Source organism: Poecilia formosa, unplaced genomic scaffold (genome assembly GCF_000485575.1).
Source record: "Poecilia formosa unplaced genomic scaffold, Poecilia_formosa-5.1.2 Scaffold41, whole genome shotgun sequence".
Classification (NCBI taxonomy): domain Eukaryota; kingdom Metazoa; phylum Chordata; class Actinopteri; order Cyprinodontiformes; family Poeciliidae; genus Poecilia; species Poecilia formosa.
The window spans coordinates 456,655-479,664 of record NW_006799980.1 but is presented as its reverse complement, the minus strand read 5'-3'; the positions used below and the strand labels follow the sequence as shown (position 1 = coordinate 479,664).

Genomic DNA, 23,010 nt, shown 5'->3' with positions numbered 1-23,010 from the left:
AATGCTGAACTGCGACTAGATAGAAATCCACTGGAAAAGTATTAAAAATAATGAGTGATTTGTATTCTCTTAATAACTCAATTATTAATTCAATAAAGTACAATTCACTTTGTTACTGCTGTTTAAGTCAAGTTTATTAATATATCAATATAGCATTTAGTGTTTAGAAGTGAATGAATTGAACCAGTTCCTTGTGCTGTTTGCAATATCTTCTCCATCTTTGTTTTTTTTTAAAGATCTGACTTGTATTTATGGTTCCTCGCAAAAGCATCTTTTTTTCCCTCTATGATTTCAGTTTATTTTACAGATATTTGTCAAACAAAGTAGTAGAGTTTGTGAAGAAGGCTTATTTCTTTGCCTAGTGTTTTTTTTTTTTTTTTTGCAAATCAGATTACATAAATTGAGTCAGATTTGAAGGAGAACATCGGTTTGCAGTTCTTGCCACAGATTGTCTTTCCCTTCAGGTCCGACCTGCTTCTCTGTCCCTGTTGATGTCACTTCCACCAGTTGTAAAGGCGTCTTCTCTTTTATTTTTATTTATTTTTTTTTATTTACTCTTAAGTTCCTTAAAACCTAAAGCAGCGAACTGTTTGCAGGAAAAGGAGCAGCAGCTGCCGGACGCACGTGTTTGGTTATTTAATATCCTGCTGCTTTTAATGCAATAAATAAAACTAACTGACGTGTTTATGGCCTGAAAATAAAACTAATGAAGCTAATCAGCCAAACGGGTCGAGGAGAAGTATTGCTTCATTTGCTATTGTGTGCAATCTGGTTTTCTGTTCACAAAATATTTATACTTATAGTCAATTATTATTTCTGACACTAATCTGCATCTTGGATGAAAAATAAACAGAAAGCATGTTCAAGCCTTTAAATTGCATCCAGCCTTTTTTGAGAGAGCATAAATAGCATGTAAAGGAATTTTCTTCATCCTAAATATTACAGTATAGTAATTTACAGATTTGTTATGCAAGTTATTAACATACTGTCTGAACTTGTTTAAAAGAATTTTACCATACCTCTAAATGTTTTAAATTCCCTTTTTATGTTTCTTTTAAGTAGAGCCATTGCCATTTGCTCTGGTCTAATATGAGATCTAGAAGTATAGGCGTAAATCTAACAAGCCGTAAGGGACACAGACCTTTAAGGAAATGCCTGTCGATGTAAATGTTTGCTTGCATAATGTGAGGTGAGATTTTGCAGGTTTTTGCTCTTTGTCTTGCAGTTTGCTCCTGGGGCCAAATCAGTTTATCTTTTTCTGTTTATAGAGGGGGGGTTTAAGTTGTTTGTTGTTGTTTTTTATGGCAGAAAGGTTAAACAATTTCCAACCTGGCACAAGCCTGTTTTTAGCCAGGCTGTATATTTTAGGAATCATCTGTTTATAAAATGCCATTTGGTGCCATTTGATGGTTTATTTAAGCCCTGGCTGAGCCTGGTTGACCCCTGCTCTCATTCCTCTGCTGCTGGGTTTACAGTTTACAGTAACTCCAGCCTGAAACCTCGGCCATTTGCGTCACTCTGACTGATTACTGGCTTTATTGCAGCTGTAAAACATCACTCCTCCTGATGCCCTCACAGTGAGTGTATGTGTGGGGAAAAAGCTTCCTTCTTCCGGTGTCCAATAAAAAGCTTGGACGAGCAGCGTTACCTGTCCACTTCTCTCGACCATCAGAGCTGCAACAACGCTCCGACAACACCACAGGTAATCAGCTATAAACACATCGATCCTCTGTTTATCTGTAGTACAACCCAGGTGTTACAGTTTGAGTTAAAAGTTTGTATTTCAACTATTCTAATTATTAATGAATTACTGGTTTTTTTTTATTATTATTTTTCTTTTTTTACTTTCACGTTGATGGAAACAAATCATCATAAAATCTAAAGTAATATTAAGATATATGTATACGATTATTATTTACTGATATTTTTTTAGTAGCTTTTTCCTTATATTTAGTTATTGTTTTCTAATTTAAAAACGATATTCAGTTTTGTTTATTTTGTCCTTTTTTCAAGTTTTCATGTGTTTCTTTCTCCACAGCCATGAATAAGGAAGAAGGCGCGGAGTTAAAAACCATCCTAAAGCGCAACAAACGTACGTTGCTTTTATTATTATTTTTAAATTAAGAGAATTAATCTGACATTTTTCTTAAAAAAAAAACAAAAAAAAAAAAACCTACATTTGCCTGGTGACATTATGAGGCTTCGTGTGGAAAGTTGAAGGCTTTCAAATACTAAGACTTTTAGATTATTATTATTATTTTTTTTTTAAATTGATAGTAGTCAGACTTTTTCCTCATGTTTGTGTTTTACGCCCTGTTGTTGTAAACACATTTTAACTCTGAGGATCCCTGCCTGCAGGCGTGAACCTGCTGCTGAACGATGAGAACGGCACCACCACCCAGAGCAGCTCCATCGGGGCAGTTCGCTGGAAGTTACCCGAGGAGACCGTCCAGCCCCACAGCTCGGCCCCCACCGTTCACGCTAACCACAGCAAGAGCTCGCAGGTGAGTTTATTTTCTTGCTGTTCTTCTTCTAATGATTCCAAGTGTTTGCTTGAAATGTTTTAGCTTTGTTTATAGCAGTGTAGCTTTTTGTGTTCGCGCCTCCGAACCACAAGGGGGCCTCCAAGAGCACACCTACAACACAATGCTAGTCAGGTTTGTAAACCTAGCATAGTAGCAATAAAGCTGAGCAAAAGTTGTAATATTTGATAGTATAATTCCTCTAATCAATCTTTATTAAACCCATTTTATTCCACGTTTGAGGAGCAGATAAATAATGAGACGTGCGTGTGATTTGAGTGACAGAGATTTGCTTTGAGAATCATATAACACTTTGTAGCTAATGTAGCTTTTAGTAATAAGCTATGACGTAAGGGTGTCAAACTCATTTTCATGTCGGATCGTATCAAGATCGGGCCGGAATGTAACAAATAGGTAGACGTCTCTGCATTTAAATGCTTCTTGACATTAAATAATATTAAACATATTTTCACCTTATTTGTATTGATCCAGTTTGGCAGGATGCAAATGAAACTGCGGTGTTTTGATGGATAACATAATATTTAAAGGTTCTATTTCTAGGGTGTAGAGGGTCACATAAAAGCTTCTTTTAAAACTCAGTTTGTGTCTGTCCTGCAGCAACACGTTCGCCAGGGCAACCTGAAGGACCTGCGCAGCCTGCAGGAGTGTGTCCAGTTTATTAATCACTGGAAGGAGCAAGTGGACCAAGTGTGCAAGGTAGAACCACGAAGACACCAACATGTCCTTTTGTTGTGTTTATTCAGAGGAAAGTACCCAGAATGCTTCTAAACACAACAAAACAAAACAGAAAAGTTATGATTGGAAAAGGTTTTTCAGACGCATTCCTTAACGATGCCAAATATAATTACAGGGAATTTAACTTTGTGGGGGTTGTTCATCAACTGTAAAGCAGATTAGGATAAGGCTTTTGAATGATAATTATGTAACAGAGTCAAGAGTGTGAGCCAAACACGTAGGCACATATAGTTACGTGTATTTTCTGCTGTAGGGTATTTTATCTGTGGGCAATTGATCATTTGCACGTCCTTCATAGGTCATGGTGCATGAACAGGGCAGGTGGGTGGGTGGCTGCTGACAGGTCAGATTTATGCTTATGAACGCATTTACAGCCTGAGTGTGTGACCTTTCAGACAGCGGCCTAAAAAAAATGTCAACTCACCGCATTTATTACCACTTTGAATCTAATGAACAATGACAAATTTTGATAATCTTCTGATTTATTAAGTTATTTTCAAAACATTTTCTGTGTGTGTTGTAATTTAGCATGGTGGCACCGATCCAGGGGAGGGAACCAGCAAGGCGGAGGCCCAGAGCTCCGACCGGCGCACCGAGCGCAGCCTGGAGGAGAGCAGAAAGCTGATCCTGGAGTGGGCCGACGAGCTCCGCCACGTCGACAAGGTGAGCGCTCAGACCCCAAATACCAGAGGCGGGGGGTGGTAAAGGCAGCTAACCAACATCAAGCTATCACATGCACACGTTTTTTTAACTGCTCTTGCATCTGCAGCTTCTAAAGGAGACCCCATGGAAATCTGTCAATCAAAAGAAAGGAGCTAAAGAGGAGCCCAAAGAGGAGGGACAACCCCAGATCATAGAGTGGGCAAAGGAGCTGCAGAAAGCGACTGAGGTGAGACGTTACGACATGTGATGCAGCATTCACAAAGTAGAAAAATTTAGGGTTTTTTTTGTTGTTTTTTTTCATTAATAAAACCCGAGCTGAAATGCTGATTTGCGCTTGCAGAGCTGCGGCGTGCCGAGCGAGGAGCTGGGCAAAGTGCTGCGTCTGCTGGGCATCAAGAAGAAACGACTTTACAAGCTGCTGCCTCTGCTGGAGTTCATCACCTGGTCTCTGCTCAAGGAAGACAACACGGTGAGAAACCTCACTCTATGCAACATTCCTATCCACTTTTATAAAATATTCCACTGGATGTGTAGAATAGCCATAAATTTATAAAAAAAAAAAAATCCAACCACCTCATATAAGTTCCCATGTGAAGTGAGCGTGGTGCCATTCGGCTGTAAAACGGTTTTACGCAACATGACGGCTGAGTGAACCCTGCTCTCAGTGTCCGTGTGGAGCAGCCATAAATGGTTTGTACTGGCCCTGATCCGCTGATAACCTACTCTGATAACAAATTATGAGCATTCAGCTGATTATGTACAGCCACTTTCAGCTTTGATTTCAAAAGAAATAGAAAGCAGAAATAGTACAGTTCTCTAAAATCTGCAGAAATAGATGGTGGTTGTTGCCTCTTATGTTGAGTACTTCACTGTAATTGGTACCAGAAAATGAGAGTGAAGTCACATGCTTCTCTTTGAAAAGATTTAAAGCAAGAAGATAGATTTTCCTATCTTTCTCTTTTCCAGGCTGTGGTTTCCCAGATCTGGTTGCTGGCAAAGCAAAGGACCTGGAAAGCAGGAATACCCAGATACATCCCAAACTCAGGTGTGCAGATGCGGGTTTTTTTATTATTATTATTCAAGTGGAAAAAAAAAACTACCAATATATTGCTAATTTATATTTCTAGTTTGTGAGCAGTTTGTAATATTTTGTCCTCATGTCTGTTTTCAGTCTGGGACTGGATCTGCAGCGCAGCAGGTAACTTCGTCTTTGCTTTGCTCCATCATCTGATATAAAAGCAAATTCAGTCAAGGTTGCGGTTCTGGATACTTAACCCTTTTAATTGTTCCCGACAGCCGACGTGATTCTCGACCCCATGACCAACCACCCCTGGCTGCAGCTTTCAGACGACCAGCGCAGGGTGCAAGAGGGCATCTCGGAGTCGGACACCCCAGAGAGCTCCCAGCGCTTCGACAGGCTGCCCTGCGTGCTGGGCTGGGAGGGCTACGACAGCGGCCGCCACTACTGGGAGGTGGACATCGCCAACAACGGCTACTGGCGGGTCGGCCTGACCACCGCCAACTCCGAGCGGAAGGGCAACTTCCCCATGACCCCTAGGAAGGGCTACTGGGTCCTGTGGAGAAGCACCCACAACTTCTACGCCTGCAGCAAGCCGGAGACGCAGCTGCCCGCCGCCCTCATTCCGCGGCGCCTCGGGGTGTACTTAGACTACGAGGAAGGCCAGATCTCCTTCTACAACGCCGAGACCAAGTCCCACATCTACACCTTCACGGGGAGGTTCGGGGGCAAGCTGTACCCTCTGTTCGCACCCATGGACGGCCGCACGCTCATGACTATCATCAAGCCGCATAAAATCTCCGGAGGCACCGGCGAACCTAAGAAGAAGGAGTTTGTGAAGAGTCCCAAGATGTTTAGAAAGGTGCTGTTGGAAAACACCGCCCAGCTTTAAAAAAAAAAAAAAAAAAAAAAAAACCCAAGCAAACCCAGTCAGAAGTACTGATTTGTCAAAAGTTTCTTACGTCCGACCTCACTCGAATGCAGCACGAGATCACGCTGGTGGTACAGGAGAGATTCAGGTCCATCTATGTGGTTAACACAAGTACCTGCAGTACCTCCAGGCAAATGTTTGGTCTGTTTAACGTAGAAATGCATAAATACCATTAAAAAAAAAAGAAAAAAACAGTTTATGCTCAAAACGTTTTATGATCTGCCGAGATAGTTTATAAAACCTAATAAAGGTAAAAAAACAAAAAAAACAACAAAAAAACACAAAGAACCAGACGCTTTGTGTTTCTCTAGTCTGTAGTGAAAAAGATTCAAATCCAGATGGGCTGCCAACCATCTCGTTTATTTAAGTAGATAGGTTTTTTTTCAAGAGTTGCATGATAGAACAGAAATATCTTACGCTCTCACAGCGAAGAAATGTAGGAAAATATACTAAACCTTCTTGGCTGCCGATGAGCCGTGGAACACCCAGGGGGAAAATGTAGAAATAAAACAAACTTTAAACTTTAAGTCTGTTGTTTAGACTCTGTAGCAAAAGCAGAAGGCGTCTTAATTTGGGGTTTCCTAGCTTAAAGCTGATCGACATTTCTCTGAACAAAGAAGTAAAGATGATCTGACCTCAAACTAAATCTGCAGGAGCAGCAGAAGAAGAAGATTTCTTTAAGAAGTGGTCTGATTATTTAATTTCTATAAATGCTACCTCAATGTTACTCTCAACTTCTCTGTCAAAGTAATATCAAAGGCTGAATTGTATTAAAGTGCTAATGACAATGTTTAGAAAGAATATGCTTGTATGCAATCACCGTGTATGAATGCATTAGTCTTTAGAACAATGTTATAAACAGATTATTATAAAATGCATGACAGAAAAAATATGTAACTATATATATATATAGTTATATATATATATATATATAACTATATATATATATATATAAATAAATAACAGTTATTAGGCTAAACATGTGGTTGCTTTCTGATTCATGCACTTTAAAACTGCACTTTTAGAAGAAGCTGTTGTCATAAATAATTTGATGTTGAAAAAAATCTGCATTTTTCCAGCTTCACCAATAAAGTATTTGTTTCACTTTAGCATCCAGTAGGGCTGGTTTGATCTTTTACTGGACATATAAAACTCCAGATCTCCCTCAGCTTGCAGTTTGTTACTGAAATGCAGATAAGAAGGGCGTGGAGCCGGTCAGGACTCTCTCTTGCAGGCCCAGGGTCCGTACTCCTCACAGTCTGCAGCAAACAGAGTCCCGTCTCCCCTCAGGTCTGCACAGTCCCTGTCATCGCTGTCCCACTGCACCACCAGCCTTGAAAGCACACACACACACACACACACACACACGTCCATATAATAAAAATAAATCATTCACTCTAAGAATGATTATAAATCTCCATTGAGATTGTGATTATGGAACTATTTATATAAGCCAGATGAAAAATGAAACAGAAACTCATTTTACAAAGTTCTGTGTCTGTATAAGAGTGTGTCTTTGTATAAATATTTATATATATGCTTTGTGTTTTACTTTTAGACTAAGTTCAGTTTATTTATTAAATAAACATCAACGTAAGATATTATGTGCTTTGTGTTTTACTTTTAGACTAAGTTCAGTTTATTTATTAAATAAACATCAACGTAAGATATTATGTGCTTTGTGTTTTACTTTTAGACTAAGTTCAGTTTATTTATTTTGGTGCCTACACAGACACACATATTATATTATATTATATTATATTATATTATATTATATTATATTATATTATTGTAACTGAAAAGTTGCTTCTTTTTTAACAAATAAATAAAATCTGCAGTAGCTGATATAACGCAGTTGTTTATGTTCTTAGCGCTAATTTAAAGGAACCATTTTGTGTCTGCCGACACAAAATAATATTTCAGTTAAAAGTCTCCAAATTTATCGATACTCCTAATGACGATATTTAAAAAGCCTACCATCTTTTATCCCAACATATCCATTTTCAAAACGTGATAAATAACTGTGGAAAGCTCTGTATGAAGCCACTGTAATGTTAGCATTTATCCAACATGGCGTCCTTGAGTCTTTATTAGAAAATTAAAGCAACCCCCCTCAACGTCTCTAATCCATACGAACTTTTAAGGTAAAAATGTTCATTACCAGCGTTTGAAGCTTTAATGAAGGAACGAAAGAATCAGCAGAACAATTATTTTTCCCGTTGTAGTTTGAATGCAACACTTCTGCAGTTATAAAAAGACAAGGAAACGAAACTATGATGCTTGAGTTGGTGCTTTCCATCTACATCATTATGCATTGATTGTTCTTAGTTTTATGTGAATTTCATTTCTCCTTTCAGTAAAAACAAAACTCTTCCTGTCTGCGTTTATGTACATAGAGCGATTTCCTTATTGATTTTTTTTAAAAAATAAACTAGTCTCTACTGAAAACACAGTTATCTGTCATTAAAATACATTGTATTGTAAAAGTTCTGTGCTGAGCAAACTTTAAACTTGTTCCTGTTGCTGAAGTATTTCTTAGAAAAATATGGACCAGATGATTCTTTGTTTCAGCCAGAAAGTTCATACTTACGGTAAGTGGTCCTGGATGTCCTTCCCACTCAACCACAGCCAGCGTCCCTCCTGCTGGCTGTCCGTCAGTCCCACCCACAGGAAAGGAAATTTGGTGGCATTGCACATAACTCCTTGGAGAAAATCCTATATTTCAGGAAAAAGGTAGACTTTTAATCTTTCTTTAGTCAGACAAAAAAATGTCAATATATAAAGTCTCAGAGATGTTTAAAGAGAGAAACACAGGGAGAACTGTGTCCTCAAAGCTGAAAAAACACAGTTGTTACTTTTTAAAGGTAACTTAGGTGACGTTCACATTGCAGCCCGAAGTGACCCAATTCCGATTATTTGTCAAATCGGATTTCTCTCTCTCTTTTTTTTTCTTTTTGCCGTAGTCGTTCACGCTTCCAAAAGCGACTTGTAAAGTGTTCTCCAGTGTGAACTGCAGACGACCTGAAAGAGTCCTGCATGCTCGGTAGAGGGCGCAATAACGTCACACATAGAGAGCGTGCTCAGTGTTTTGCCAATCGCCATACAAAAGAAATAATGCTCGTGCTAAGTGTTTGCGGAAGTAAACGTGGATGCTAACGATTTTGGAGTTGGAGCTAGCACAGTAATAACTTAATCCTTATTATATTCCGCCATGGTTGTTGTTAATGAGAATAGTGACGTTTGTCGAGTATCACATTCGAATCGGATACGTTTCAAATGTGGAGGGGGAAGAAATGGCATTTAAAAAAAAATGTTGTTCTGGCTGTCGTGAAAAGAGCAGCTACGTGCTGTAATTGCGGCAAAAAAAAAAAAACCCAACAACAAATAAACAAAAACGGAATTGTGTCACTTCAGACTGCAGTGTGAACGCAGCCATCTTGTTTTTGTCTCTCTCCCGTGGTGCTCTGTTAGTTACCATCTCTGCATCGTCTTTGATCTCAACCAGGCTGCTGTTGTGCTCCTGGCAGAACTCGGCGCTCTCTTTCCACCGACGGTTTTCCTGGAGTCCAACTGAGAAAAAGTAGCAGTGACGCCTCCACCAGAGCCAGCCTTCTGGACACAAACGGCATCTGGAGTCTTCAGGCAGCGCAGACACAAACAGAACCGCTGAAGTCAGGACAATGTCTATTATGCTGTATTTGCTTTTGCATACAGATTAAAAATGCCATTGTTTTCTGATAATAAAACAATAAAAGCCAGATAATAAATTGTAAACTCACCCTGAGTGGCCAAGTGCAGCATCATTTTCAGGTCTTCACATTGTTTTTGGCACTGCTGCAGGTTTTCTGTCTGTTTATTCTGAAAAGTTGGATCTTCTTCTCTTGCTGCTCCCCATATGGCTGGCACATGAGTTTATAAAACTTTAGACAACGTAAACTGAGATTGTATTTATTTGTTAAATGCAGACGCAGTACTAAAAGATGGAGCTCATCAAAGTATGTATTTAGGACATCCTAAGTTGTTTTATTGTTGTTTTTTTTCCCCCTGTTGTTTTGAATAAATTAATGGGAGGCTTTGATGGGAGGAAAATAAGAAATCCAAAATACCAAAAAGTATTAAACTTTAAACGACTTGATTATTTCACACGATTTTCTTCATTTATTATTTACTCATTTTCCCACCACTTTTCTAAAGAATAAAAATGATTTAAATGTAACATTTACAAACACCTGAATTCGTATTACTCATTCTGCTGCTTACCAAATAAAATGGAGGACAAAATGATCGCGGTGATCAGAGATATTGCTGCTATAGCAACAGCCCCTCTACATGCCAGGTGAGATTTCTTGAGGGATTTTGTATCTGTAACAGAAAAATTACATTATTTTAATTTACAGAACTAAATTGCAATAAACTGTGGTCTGAGATCACATAAAAGCAAACAGAGTCCATTTCAAATGTAGAAAAAAAATACATTTTTAAAACATTTTTGAAGCTATTTGGTTACTGTGGGATTGCTGATGAAGCTTTCTGTGTCGTGCTGTTGCATGTATTTTAATTGATGTTGAAGATGTTCAGGTTCCAAGGTTTAGTCGTATCTGATTGTTTCTGATGAAACACGGAGAAAATAAACAATTTGTACATTTCTTTTATTCTGTATCTATAGTCTCTTGCCTTAGAAAGTCCCTTCAAATCTTACTGTCTATTTCCCCCATGACTCATTTTCTGCTGCTGAGGCCGACTTTTGGGACTTGCAACGTCTTGTTATTCCCCAACAAGGAATTTTAAAATCTTAGGATACCAACGAGGTGTAATCTGGCTCACCTGAACTCAGACAATGAGTCTTCTTAGACTAATGCAATCCCTGGTGTGATGAACATTAATCTGTCTCTGTACAACCAGTCTGCAAGTATTTCATAATAACTCTAGTTATTGTGGAACAGAACCTATTCCAGATGCTTTCCTCATTTTAATTTACTTTTTACATCTATGAGCAGGAGGTAAGAACACACTCGCTTTGAGAGAACTTACTCTGACAAATTTGCTATGGACAAGTCATACAAAAAAAACCTGAGCTTACATCAGCATATGTTTGTATATGCACAGAGGACATTGTTTTTTGGAGGTCTTGGGGGTTACAATTTAAAATCTTAAACATCTGCTGTGTGTTAAACTTCAATCCACAGAATGAACATGGCGAAGTTGTGGCAACCAGAACCAAGAGAGGCCACGTAGTTTAGCAGGAAGGCCAGGCAGACGCAACGCAGCCTGGAAAAGCTGCTGCCACCAGAAAACAATTTGATCTTTAACGCATAAGTGAGACTCATCTCATTCACCTACACATCCACATGTTTGCATCTGGCAGACCTGGAGATGAGCCCATCAGAGCAATAAAAACTACATTTGGATGTTGTAAATTAGGACTACAGCTATTTTCAAATAAGTTAGGCCAGTTGTGGATGCATGAAACTCAGCTACAATGAACGCCATCTGTTTTATCTTTAAATCTCCATCTTCCTCCAGCAGAGTGCGTTTCCATCCATTTCACAGCTCACCTCCGCATGTTGAACTTCTGAAATCCTCTGGAGCTCTCAGTGATCCGTCTGCGCTCTCGTTTGCAGCCATCTGTCCCTTTAGCTTGACTTCGCATGTGTTTTTTGACTTGTGGCGTCGTGGCATGTGATAACACGTTTTTCTTGAGTTTTTTTTTTTCTTTTCTTCTTTGGTATGAGTGAGCAAAAATAAACAAATTCACATCCGAGGCAGTTTACACAGGAAGCAACCAAAGTGTGAAAAGCGTTACGCCTGAACTAAGAAAGCCAGCGCTGTCTGATGCTCTGGAGACTGTGTGTATGTGCAACATGCAGCATCTGAACTCTGCTAAATTAGAGCTGGAGAGTCCCACCACAACACAAGAAGAAAAACTTCTTTAAGAGTTGACATAACTTGCCTTGTTGTAGAATGGAGTATATCCATATTCTGTCTGTACCTTTATCTTTGTTGTCTTTAAGTCACTTTGTAACTAATTTGGCGATACAATCATGGTTTTTGTTCCATTTGTGTCCAAATTTGAGCTTGTTACCTGATTTCTTGAGGTGTCGTTCAAATGTTCCCACGTGATGACCTTCTCTTGGGATCTATTTTGTGAAGTGCACCAGTCCCTCCTCCTGCACAACACCCAAACATGACACTTTGACCCCATGCTTAACAGTTGGAGGTGGTTTTCTGGCTTGTAAACCTCCTCTGAATGTGACGATGGTCATTATGTCCAAAAAGCTGACGCAGCAGACGCCCTCAGGAGGCTCAGCAGGAGAAGCCAGTTCTGACTGACCAACCAGCTGCACTAAACTGGGACTGGTTTTGGAAAAGAAGAGAGCAAACAGGTTTAAGGGAAGCCAAAAATCCAACTGTGGTCCTGTATTTATGGTCTAGTTTCTAGTGTAAATATCTTCGTACACTTGAAATAAAACAAAACTAACATACACCAAAGTTCTCAGCAACACATGAGATTGTTTTATGTCAATAATTCTTGAATATCGATTAAAAAAATGACCACTCCCACTGTCAAACCACTTGCTTGTAATGCAAGTGAAAAAAAAAATCTGCAGGTAGAACTTGTATTTTTTAAAATAAATAATCAAGAATTACCGACTTAAAACAACCGCATGCGTTGCTGAAAACTTTGTTGCAAGTTTGTTTTGTCTTATTTCAAGTCTAGAAACATACTTGCACTAGAAACAACTTGTTTCACTGTTAGCAAAGATCCTGTTACCAACATCAGCAGCATTTTCATAGGGTATTTTACTGTGGTTTCATTGTTGTTTCACACCTTCGTGCATAAAACCACATCATCTCTAGAATGCAGTACCCATCTCTTCTCTTAGCAAGATGGCTGCACATTTCCATGGCAGTCATGCGTGCATATAATTTGACAGGTGAACTGCACTTTCTGGAGAGTGAACCAGATTTTTGACGGTCGACACTTTCCTTCCGGAGAGCTGATTTCTTTATCCATCATGTCACACGAAGAAGCAGTGCGTTTGTGGCGTTGCTTTAAAATTCATCCACAGGTGTGTTTTTATTTGTGTTTACCCAAAATATTGTGAATTAACACAAGATATTTTTTTGGCTTTCATGTATTCACATAGAAACAAAACAGTCATTAAACTGGAATTTATGAAAGTGAAAATGATGCAGCTTTTATTTTTCCCAGTAAGATCTGCCATACAGTCCACAGGGTTTTACAGAATAAATTCACAGAGCGCACTAGAAGTAAGAAAAACGAGACGGTTTAACAAATCAAAGCAGAGCTGGATTTACAGGAGAGCAGAGGAAGAACAGACGCCCCCTAGAGGCTCAAGCAGGAGCAGCAGGTTCTGACTGGTTCTGCCAACCAGCTGGAGCAACATTCAGTTTCAGTCCAAACTAAACTTACTCTGGTTTTACAGCAAAAGAGAGCGAACGGGTTTAAGGGAAGACACAAATCCAACATACTCAGATTAATCAGCAGAAAACAAATTTAATGGATTATCACAACAGTAATGTCAAACTGGTCAGATTCAGGACAACAAAAGCAGCAAACAGTAGTATCACTTTGCATTTCCATATAAATATACTCATAATTTTATTTTTTACAGCATAATTGTAGCAAAGTCAGCAAAGCAGCATTTGTCCTTTCAAATCTCAACCATTCTTTCCTCGGTTCAAATGTTAATGTCACATCTTAAGTTGAGCAGAAAACAGGCCTAAAAACAAGCATCATTACTTATGGTTTACTAAGATAAATGCAGAGAGTTGTGCACGTTAACTGTTTTACGTCACATTGACAGCTAAAGTCAGAATTTAATTCTGTCTATAACAACATTAACAGGCTTGTGACTGGATACAAATAAATATTTTGTGGGGAAAAATAAAAATGTGGAGAGATTGTGTACCAGCATTTGAGTCAGGTAAAAATATTAAAATATAAAGAAAGATAACATAGCACAATTTCTGTTTATTAGTACTAAGAGCTGAAGATAACGCATCTCTCGTCCGTTCAGATATTTGTAATAGTTATTTCTTTTTAAATTGTACGAATACATAATATATATTGATCCGTCATTTCAGCCGTAGGCATTTAAATAAAATATCTTATCGCATTTTTTGTCATCTTAACTATTTTAAAGGCAAGTCCAATGTCCTTTATTGAAATTTTAAAACTAATTTCACATTTCAAGTAATGTTTAAAATATTTTAGAACAATTTTTTTAAAATATTTAATAAGAGTAATTGAAACATATTTATCAGGCCTGGATATGGGTCATTGACAGACAGTAATATTAATTTTCTGCATCGTCAAAATAAAGTTCTCAGACCCACAAAACCTCTGAAGAAGAATCACGTGTGTATTATGGGTCTGTTTTTAAAATAAATCTATCTATTTAAACCTATTTAACCCACTTAAGCCTACAATATTGTAACTCTTTTAAATTGAATATTAAATAGCGCCCTCTGGTGGATATGTATAAAAATGAACAGCTGTAATGACGTTAAATTGTGACTCAAAGAAGTATTTATTAGTTAATCTTAAGATAAAAGTGTGATTTTGGAATTTTATATTTCACAACAAAGTTTGAGTTTTTGAGTATCTTGTTTTAAAAACAATTAATGAACTGAGACAACAATATCTATAATTTTTTTAAGCAATATTCATCCAACAAAGTGGAAATAGTCGGAAAAATCCCAAACCCAAATCGTTCCTGGTTTTTGAAGATGCACCAAAAACTTGATCTGAAATCCACCAGATTTTCAGCTGATAGCTTTACCAGTACTTCAGAAACCAATCAGAGTGAGGAGGAGCGGCTTAGCGCTGTCAATCAAGCTAGTGTACAATATGTTCAATGTATTAACAGTGGAGAAATGCTTTACCATTCCAGGAAAACCGTTTATCATGAACAGGAATTTGGTCCTTTTGTCTTGTAAGGTGCCATAAGATTAAATTTGTTGTGAACTGGTATTAGATAAATAAACTGATGTTTGGTAGGGAAACGTCCTGTAAAAAGCTCTAAAACCCTTCCCTAAATTGACAGGTAGCAATAAAGAGTTTGGTGTTTCATAATCAGCTTTCTCTCAACGTGGACCTGAATGCCTCATCTGCTGTTACAGCAATAGAAACTGTGAAAGAGTAACAGGGTCTTACTTTATATAATAGTGATAAAGTGTAAAGTTTTCCGAGTTGGTATTTTAAAAGTTGGCAAGTGAACCAGATATTTTTTTCTAATGCCTCAAAATGTTACAACACTTGTTTAAATGCTCTCTTGCCGTAACTATATATCAAATAGTGTCTCAAAAATAAAACATTTTTACACCTTAGTTTATGGAGAAGTGGTCTTGACTTTATGATAAACATAGTTCCCCAGGATTTCCTTGAAATGGTTTTGTAGCTGCAACAGACAACAAAGGTTAACATTCACCAGACATTCAACAAACCTGGGTAAAAGCTAAATTTCAACTCACCAGCCCAAAGGTTGGCTGACTTACCTCCTCAAATACAATCTTCTTCGTTTCGTCTTTCTCACAGTACAGAGGCTCTTCTGAAGTGCAGAGCATTGACAGACTGATTTCCACTGGATCTTCAACTGCAGGACAAGTGGAGACGGTGAGAAGCAGAAGCAGGAAACCGAACACGAAGACAGGCTCTCATTCATGTGAACAATTTGCATTAGTGTGCAGTTTGCAAATGGCACGCTTTCAGTTTTTGGCCACCAAGTTCACCAGACATAAACACATCATTTATTCCGGTGATATTACAGAGGATTTAAACCTGATCAGCAGGTTCTCAGACTTTCCGATGTTTTCCTCTGGACCCTGGATGATTTTTATTTACTCTTCTAGGCCTCGCAGTGTTCCTGACCATTACGCCGCATTGTAAAGAGTCTGCTAATAAAATGAGGGACGTGGATTAAGTAAACGAAAAGGACAACATAAGGACTACACTGTATTGCCAAAAGTACTGGATGCCTCCTCCTAATAATTGATTTTATGTATTTCAACCACTTCCATGACCTCAGGTGTACAAATCCCAGCAGCTGGACAGGTAGACTGAGAAACTCAGTAGCATTAGAGTAAAGTGGAAGTGATTGGGAATGAGAGGCATTCAAAAAAAAAAAAAAAAAATCAGCCAGCTGAAGCACAAAGTAAGCAGAGGTCTGGCTCCCTGTAGCACCACAACATATTAAAGATCTGCTGTTGACTCCTTTGCTCTGCATTCCCAGAACCAAACATGGAGAAGCAGCATTCAGCTTCCCTGCACCACAAACCTGGAACAAACTTCCAGAAAACGTCAAAAAAAAAAAGAAAAAGAAAAAAGGACAAAACTCTGAGTTCCTTTAAAATAAGGCTAAACCCATTCGGATTAATAATAGCTGGAACATTGATCAACATATCTGATGTGATTTTGCTTGACGATTTTGATGATGGCATTTGACGAAATGCCTTGTTCATTGCTTGTTTTGTGATAGCTGCAAAGGAAGGACTGATATAACAAATCCTAAGGATTAATAATGAAGGAATACTTTTGGCAACATAATACATCTCATGAAGATTAACGCCATCGGAGGGCCGGGACTTTAACTAATCCGTCCATCCCAGGGTAACGGGTCCAAAAGGGAAACCCAGACATGACCCCCCTCTACCATCCTTCAGGCTGACAGTCATGTTGTTCTGTGTGTTCGTCAACCATATGAAATCTTAAAACACTTTGAAGTTTGGAGTTAAAACGTGACAAAAGCTGAGCGAGTCCATGTTGTTCAGCGAGGCACTGCATATTTTCTCACCTGTTGTCCCATTGCAGCTTGCAGGATTACTCGTCTTATTATCGCTCAGAGTGTACACATTAAAGTCGTATGTGCTTCCTGACTGCAAGCCAGTGAAAGTGCACATGGTGGTGTTTTCAACTCGAGAGTCGAAGAAGGACCAGAATGTAGAGTTTAGGGTGCAGATGTATTTCTTTGCTGATGAGTTTTCTGGGGGAATCCACTCAAAGGTGAGGGAATTTGTTGTCTTGTTGCGTACTTTGGCTCCAGTGGGAGGTGACGGGACTGAAGGCAGAAAGAAAAGGTTACTTACGTCTCTTTAAAAACATGTTATAACAAAACGTTCAGCTGCTATCTGAGCATGCAGTCTGTTTTTATTAATGATCAAATAAAATCAAACTCACGGGTGAAAATTAAGCTCCACGTTTCTGGGCTTTCCTGATTATTAAGAACTGTGCGGACCTCCACTTTGTACTGGGTGGCAGTTTTCAGGTACTTAAATTTCACATCTTTATTCAATATGTTTGCTGATTTCTCTACTTCTTTGCCATCCAATAAAAGCTTGGCTGTAAAGGTTACATTACTTCCAGGATTTGGAGTAAAGTCCCAGCTAGCATCAATGTTGTTGTGTTTTGCTGTCAACTTTAAATTTGAGATCGGTCCTGGAGCTGTTTATAAGTGAAAAAAAAAAATCAGATTAATGCAACAGAATTTGCTGTAAAGAGTCTCTAAACAGATGAATCAGTTACCGGTGTATGTAGTGATGTTTACAATTTGTCCCTCCAGGCCACAAACGCCCAAGACGTTCACACGAAAGTCAAGCTTAGTGCCGTTTTGGAGGCCGGACACTTTCACTTTATACGGTTTGACCAAAAGACCTGTTTGGTTTTCCACAATAACATTCAGCTCCCTGTTATGAGGCAACACACAAAGACTGTCCTGAAACAACTAGTACGGTAAGCAGATGTTAATCACTGTGCTCCTTTTGTGTTGAAAAACACAACGGACAAGAACATGAAAGCAGCAATTTGTAGAGTATGGTGTACAGAGAAATACGTTTAATATAGGAATATAAAGGGGACGAACCCGTGTGTATCATTGGCCAACACTTTAAAGCCTATGTAATTTCCCTCTGGCGGATTCCACTGGAGTTCTAAGTACGTATCACTGATATTCCCAGTTGTCAGGTTGGACACTTTGCCGGGCCCTGAAAGAGAGACAGCGGGCTGTTATAAAACGGACAAAGCTTCTCTTTGTGTTTGCCAAAGATGAAACCAATTAGAAGCAGGCGAGTGTCATGGTCCGCATGAAACATGGACGTAATTTGCCTTTTCAGATTTGAATGTCAGATAGCGTTTGAAGGAAACGAGGAGCCGGAAAGTTCTTGCTCGTTTCCCCTCCTGAACAGTACAGATGTAAACTCACGGGTGCAATTTGAGATGCTGATGTTCTTACTCCACATGGACCTGTCGTCGACTCCTGTGCGGAAAACGAAAGTGTACTCGTTTCCCTGTGTCAGGTTATCAAAATCCATGTGTTCTGCCGTAACAGTCTTGATTTTGTCTTTAGTTCCCAAAGCTGAAAAGGCGATGACTTCGAAGAAGCCATAGTTCCCGTTGGGTTTCGTCCAGTTCATACTGATAGTGTTTTCTGTAAATCTGGTCACAGTGAGGTTTTGGACCTCTCCAGGTACTGAGAGGAGGAAACAAACCCAGAGTTAGTCTTTTCAGGTTGTCTTTTGTTGTAGTCACATTACAGGTACGTCAGCGATACTTTGAGCCGCCTCGTCTTTGCTTTGTAGAACAGTAATAGTATTTATCTCAATGGGTTTACAAGGTGTGAAAGTGATAGCAAAACAAAAACAGACATGCTTTGCTTCATTAAGTGGGACACAATTGCACATTATGTGCCTTAAAGGTGGCATTAAGGTATTAAAATGATAATTCATCTACTTTGTGTATTTCTTGCAAAAATCAAACTCTGGAGCAGAGCTAACGCTGTGTAGAAAACTCACAGTGAGCAGAAAATTAAATATATCCGTATTCAAAATCACCATACAAACCTTCTCAGGTTTAGGGAGAAATTTTTCACTTGGGTTAAAAATGGTTTGGACAGATTTTTCTGTTGTTGCATCACCATCTCTTTTTTTTCTGTTTACTCAGGTTATCCAAACCTTATACTAAAGTTATTTGATGATCTAAAACAACTCGTACTCAAAATCCAGACTCGATACTTGGTTTGAGTTTGACTTCTGCCAGGAATCTTGGTAAATTGTCATTATTTACAAAATCATGCAAAGTTGGCATTTTTAATGGACTTTTAATGCAACTTTTAGAGCAACTTTGCATTAAGTGTCATTATTTACCGAATGACACTTCATGACAACTGTCACAGTCATTCATAAAGACTTCTTCATGTTCATGACAGGTGTTATGATTATGACAGTGTCATGTCAGTCTTATGCACAGCCCTTCAAATAAAGTGTTGCCTATTCTTTTTTGGGGGGGGGAGATATATTGCATTCATGATTCAGAAACATGAATGCAAAACACCTTAAAGACAAGAAGAACATATTCAGATTCAAAGAATTTATTAGCCCTCTCCTCTTCTCTCCAAGGTGGTCAAAGCTTATTTACTAATCACAATAATCAACAACTTACTGGTGTAGAAGGAGCCATTGAGTGGATTGAGGTCCCTTTCACACTTCACTGCAAATACTGTGATATTGTAGCCGGTTCCTGGAATGAGGTTGTCGAGTGTGTAGCTCAGATTATGCATGTTTTTGGTGACGTTCCAAGAACCTTCACGGGAAAACGCCTCGAAGCGATAGTGGCTGATGTCACCGGGCCCCTGATCCCACTGCAGAGCTGCAGACGAGGATGTGATGTTGGAGACGTTGATGGCCCCCATGAAGCGGTCTGAAGGCAAGAACAAGATGGACAAAAACTGGTAGATTTAGGCCGAGAGAGAAAACATGTGGAAAAGTAACGGGAAAACATGGAGTCACAGCTATAAAGTCGAAGTTAATTTAACTGTTTGAGTTTAGGATAAACAAACAAAATTATCAAATCGTTGAACCCAAAGTTGGGGCTTCACGAAATATTCTTCACCTTCCAGCTTTCACAAAGAGGACCTGATAGCTACAGACAGTTCTCACTTTGCTTACTGGGCATCTCACTGAAAACATACAACAATCCAATTTTTTGAGACCATTTCTCATGGTTTGCTACTAAAAACAAGTTCGCTTCGACTCACTTACTCTTTCAATTTCAATTTGCCATGAGTACTAATTTTCTTTATTCTGCCAATATTCGTATTTTCTGTGGCCTCCAGTATTCCCACTAACTACAGAAGCTGTTGTACCTTCATAGCAGATGAAAGGCAGCTCTTCAGAGCACTCTCTCTCAACCCAAGGCCCAAAGGCCAGTATGACCACACACGAGTTCTCGATGTAGTTTTTATTATTCTCTGGTATGATGGGAGGCAGCATGGGCGATCGTTCACATGTTGAAACTATCGGCAGCTGCGTTGTGGTCGTCCACGGTGAATCTGTGGTGTGACGTGCGGGAGCTGTGGTGGATTCCCACGGCTGGGTGATGTTGGCTCTTCGTGTTATGTTGGCCCCTTCTGTGGCATTCAGCCATGTGGTGTTCAGCCATTCTGTGGCGTTCGTCAACATGTCCATATCGGTTTCAACGTCATATAAACTGGTAGAGTCGGTCGTGTTGTCGTAGCTCTCGGTCACTGTGATGTTTGTTGAGTCTCTGCTGGAGTATTCGGCGACAACGGAACCTGTTGGGAAGCCCGTTGTCGACCCGGTAGGCGACGGACTCGTCATACTGGTGGTGGGCGAGAGGGTCGTCGACCTGGGGGGTGCCGGGCAGGTGCAGGAGCAGCTGCAGCAGTCTATTTTTGGCAACGGGGATTTAAACAATGGGAAGCCGGGGTACCAGTTCTGGAAGATGAGTGGGTCCCCATTGGCCCACAGTGTCCAGGGCGTCCCGAAGCTTTTAGACGAGGTGTTGGTGGAGTTGTAGTAGTCGTAGTCCGAGTCGTAGTCGTAGTCATCGGTTTCGTTGTAGGTGTCATTGTAGTTTATGTACTTGCGGAGGCCAATCCAGTGGGTGGAGTTTATTATTTTGGCGATGACGTGGATGTTTTGTGGCGTGAGAGTCACCATCTCTTTAAAGCAGACCTGAGCAGACATAGAAGACATAACTGTGTTAAAGCTTCAACTACAAAAACAAAGATGAGAGCCCAAGAATGTAGTCAAAGTGAGACTTAGCAGCCTACTAACACTTCAGCAAATATGGCAAAAATAATGTTTATGGCAACAAAAACCATGGCATCTCACAAACAATGAATAAACCCTAATAAATTCAAATGTTTGCACTAAGCTCTTGTTTAAAAAGAAAATACAGGAGGTGCTATTTAGCTGTATTGAGGCTGAGCTGATGACCGAGTTGCATGTGGGCTCCAGCCGCCTTTTAATGCAAATTATGTGCAAATAGTTTTCAAAGAATGCGTGACAGCCAGGGAACATGAAAAATAAATTAAATGTATAATATATAAATATATAAAAAGGATGTTTGTTGAAGGACAATTACGACTAAATTTAAGAACACGAACTGCTAAAGGTTAATGACAAACCGAACAGGATTTTAGAAAATTTGTGAAGTTTTAAAATTAAATGTCTTCTCAAACTTAAGTTGCCCTGAACTGATATTTTATACGTTAAAGCAGTAACATTTTCTCATTTGCTTACAGAAGCTTCTTCTGTCAGCATTTAGGTTGCAATGGACATGACTTTAGAGCCTCTTTCATAAAAATGTTTCCGTCATAAACTCGTAATGAGGTTAGGTGTGGTGAAGCTCTGAGCAATGAGGAAGTAAAGGTTTGTCTTTTAAATAGTGCATGTTAATATTTTTTTTTCTAAACGTCTGTATATTGCACATATTACTTTAAAACAAGACATTTTGAAGAAATGTCTTGTTTTCGTTTCCTGAAGTACAAGGCATGTATCTGAAAGACCTGCTTTCTAATTCTGTCATTAAAGTAAAAAACAACCTCAGGACGACTATTAATAAGCGCCTGTCACAATAAGCAGTATACCAATTAATAGAATAACTGATCTATCAGCTCAATCATCTCCATGATTGTTTTTCTTTTTCTACCAAACACTGAATGAAAAAAGGTTTCAGTTTGGTGCTTTGGTCTCAACTGGCTCCCCGTTTTGAAGGATAATTTTAGTTTTTAAACATTCGATTCAGTTTTATTTTGGATATTTAAAACGTCTTCCAGTTCCAGAGTAAAATGTCTGCAAGAAATGAAAGCTTAATCGTCTTTGTAGTTATATTACTTTAAATTGGTCCCAAAGCAACATTATTGATCATAATTTTTTTTGGGATAATGTATAATCCAGATAAATTAGTCATTGCATCCATATGTTGCTGAAATTAAACACAAAACCTCTTAATTGCCCTGCTAATCTGTTGCCTCTCAGTGCGTCCAGCTGGACGCTTCAGAAAGTTTCTGGAGGTAATCTCAGGTCCGTTCGTACCTGGCAGTGGTTCCTGGCGTCAGCCCAGCTGGCGTTGTGCGGGCTAATGAAGTACTGCCTCTCTGCAGCCGAGTACATCAGCAGAAGGCCTGAGAAAGACAAAACCCTGATTTAGTCACGTACAGATGTTTATTTTCACATTAACCAGGAAAAATTGGTATTCAACCGGGATTATTTCAGATTATAAGCATCCATAGGATAAAGGGTGAAAAAATACAATTCCAAGATTGAAATGCATCACTTCAAAATGTAACAAATCTTATTAAAAATTATTTTACTGACATGTATATAATCTTACTTGAAGCAGAAAATTAAAAAGCTTCAACTTCCTGGTTCGCTTACAGGTTACTAGAATCATAATCAGCGGATCAATCATAATGAAAAGTCTAAAAACTTTCCTAAAGCGATGGTACTCACCCCAACAAGCAGAAATACACAGTTTATGTATGAACGTTAAGTTTCCCATGGTGGCGTCCCGTTGAATTTACACCAAATCACACATTCACACTAGCATATTAAAAAATATATATAAATGCACAGAAAGAAAAAAGCGCCGAATGCTGATGATTCGTCTCTTTATTCGCTCTGGCTGTTATGTTTCCTCTTGGTCAGAATAAAGACAAATGAGTAATGAAGCAAAATATTCAACAGGTAATAAGCGTCACATATGACGCTCATCACAAGGCTCTATTCACCTAAAAATATCATTAGATGCAGCTGCTTTGCATTCATATTCCACACATGCAAATCATTCAAATATTTGC

At 39.0% G+C, this 23,010-nt stretch overlaps 3 protein-coding genes across 3 annotated transcripts; 1 reads left to right on the top strand and 2 right to left on the bottom strand.

Moving 5' to 3' along the window:
* Nucleotides 1–1,261: 1,261 nt before the first annotated feature.
* On the top strand, nucleotides 1,262–6,149 carry LOC103137504 (nuclear factor 7, ovary). Its single transcript, XM_007551259.1, has 10 exons — nucleotides 1,262–1,702; nucleotides 2,039–2,092; nucleotides 2,359–2,504; nucleotides 3,141–3,239; nucleotides 3,807–3,941; nucleotides 4,048–4,167; nucleotides 4,282–4,410; nucleotides 4,908–4,986; nucleotides 5,113–5,139; nucleotides 5,238–6,149. Exons 2-10 carry the CDS (start codon nucleotides 2,041–2,043, stop codon nucleotides 5,849–5,851), a joined length of 1,401 nt encoding a protein of 466 aa, XP_007551321.1. The 5' UTR covers nucleotides 1,262–1,702; nucleotides 2,039–2,040; the 3' UTR covers nucleotides 5,852–6,149.
* A 674-nt stretch (nucleotides 6,150–6,823) lies between these two features.
* LOC103137503 (CD209 antigen-like protein C) lies at nucleotides 6,824–11,753 on the bottom strand. The gene is made up of 6 exons (XM_007551258.2): nucleotides 11,446–11,753; nucleotides 10,151–10,252; nucleotides 9,670–9,789; nucleotides 9,366–9,526; nucleotides 8,481–8,605; nucleotides 6,824–7,223 (listed from the first exon to the last, which is right to left on the bottom strand). Exons 1-6 carry the CDS (start codon nucleotides 11,567–11,569, stop codon nucleotides 7,106–7,108), a joined length of 750 nt encoding a protein of 249 aa, XP_007551320.2. The 5' UTR covers nucleotides 11,570–11,753; the 3' UTR covers nucleotides 6,824–7,105.
* Nucleotides 11,754–13,069: 1,316 nt separating this feature from the next.
* LOC103137502 (fibronectin) lies at nucleotides 13,070–22,947 on the bottom strand. Its single transcript, XM_007551257.2, has 11 exons — nucleotides 22,664–22,947; nucleotides 22,247–22,335; nucleotides 20,050–20,881; nucleotides 19,347–19,604; nucleotides 18,112–18,378; nucleotides 17,773–17,893; nucleotides 17,436–17,596; nucleotides 17,091–17,354; nucleotides 16,708–16,971; nucleotides 15,413–15,510; nucleotides 13,070–15,315 (listed from the first exon to the last, which is right to left on the bottom strand). Exons 1-11 carry the CDS (start codon nucleotides 22,710–22,712, stop codon nucleotides 15,247–15,249), a joined length of 2,472 nt encoding a protein of 823 aa, XP_007551319.1. The 5' UTR covers nucleotides 22,713–22,947; the 3' UTR covers nucleotides 13,070–15,246.
* Between the last annotated feature and the right edge of the window lie 63 nt (nucleotides 22,948–23,010).

Excerpts from the sequence above, each read along its gene's own strand:
- LOC103137504 (XM_007551259.1), top strand. The coding sequence starts at position 2,041 with ATGAATAAGGAAGAAGGCGCGGAGTTAAAAACCATCCTAAAGCGCAAC. Across the intron at positions 3,942-4,047 it reads AGCTCCGCCACGTCGACAAG|CTTCTAAAGGAGACCCCATG; the intron begins GTGAGCGCTCAG and ends TTGCATCTGCAG. Across the intron at positions 5,140-5,237 it reads CTGGATCTGCAGCGCAGCAG|CCGACGTGATTCTCGACCCC; the intron begins GTAACTTCGTCT and ends TGTTCCCGACAG.
- LOC103137503 (XM_007551258.2), bottom strand. The coding sequence starts at position 11,569 with ATGCCACGACGCCACAAGTCAAAAAACACATGCGAAGTCAAGCTAAAG. Across the intron at positions 10,253-11,445 it reads CAGAAGTTCAACATGCGGAG|ATACAAAATCCCTCAAGAAA; the intron begins GTGAGCTGTGAA and ends TTTCTGTTACAG. Across the intron at positions 9,527-9,669 it reads GCTGCACTTGGCCACTCAGG|ACTCCAGATGCCGTTTGTGT; the intron begins GTGAGTTTACAA and ends CGCTGCCTGAAG.
- LOC103137502 (XM_007551257.2), bottom strand. The coding sequence starts at position 22,712 with ATGGGAAACTTAACGTTCATACATAAACTGTGTATTTCTGCTTGTTGG. Across the intron at positions 17,597-17,772 it reads TTGGCCAATGATACACACGG|GGAGCTGAATGTTATTGTGG; the intron begins GTTCGTCCCCTT and ends GCCTCATAACAG. Across the intron at positions 17,355-17,435 it reads AAACATCACTACATACACCG|CTCCAGGACCGATCTCAAAT; the intron begins GTAACTGATTCA and ends ACTTATAAACAG.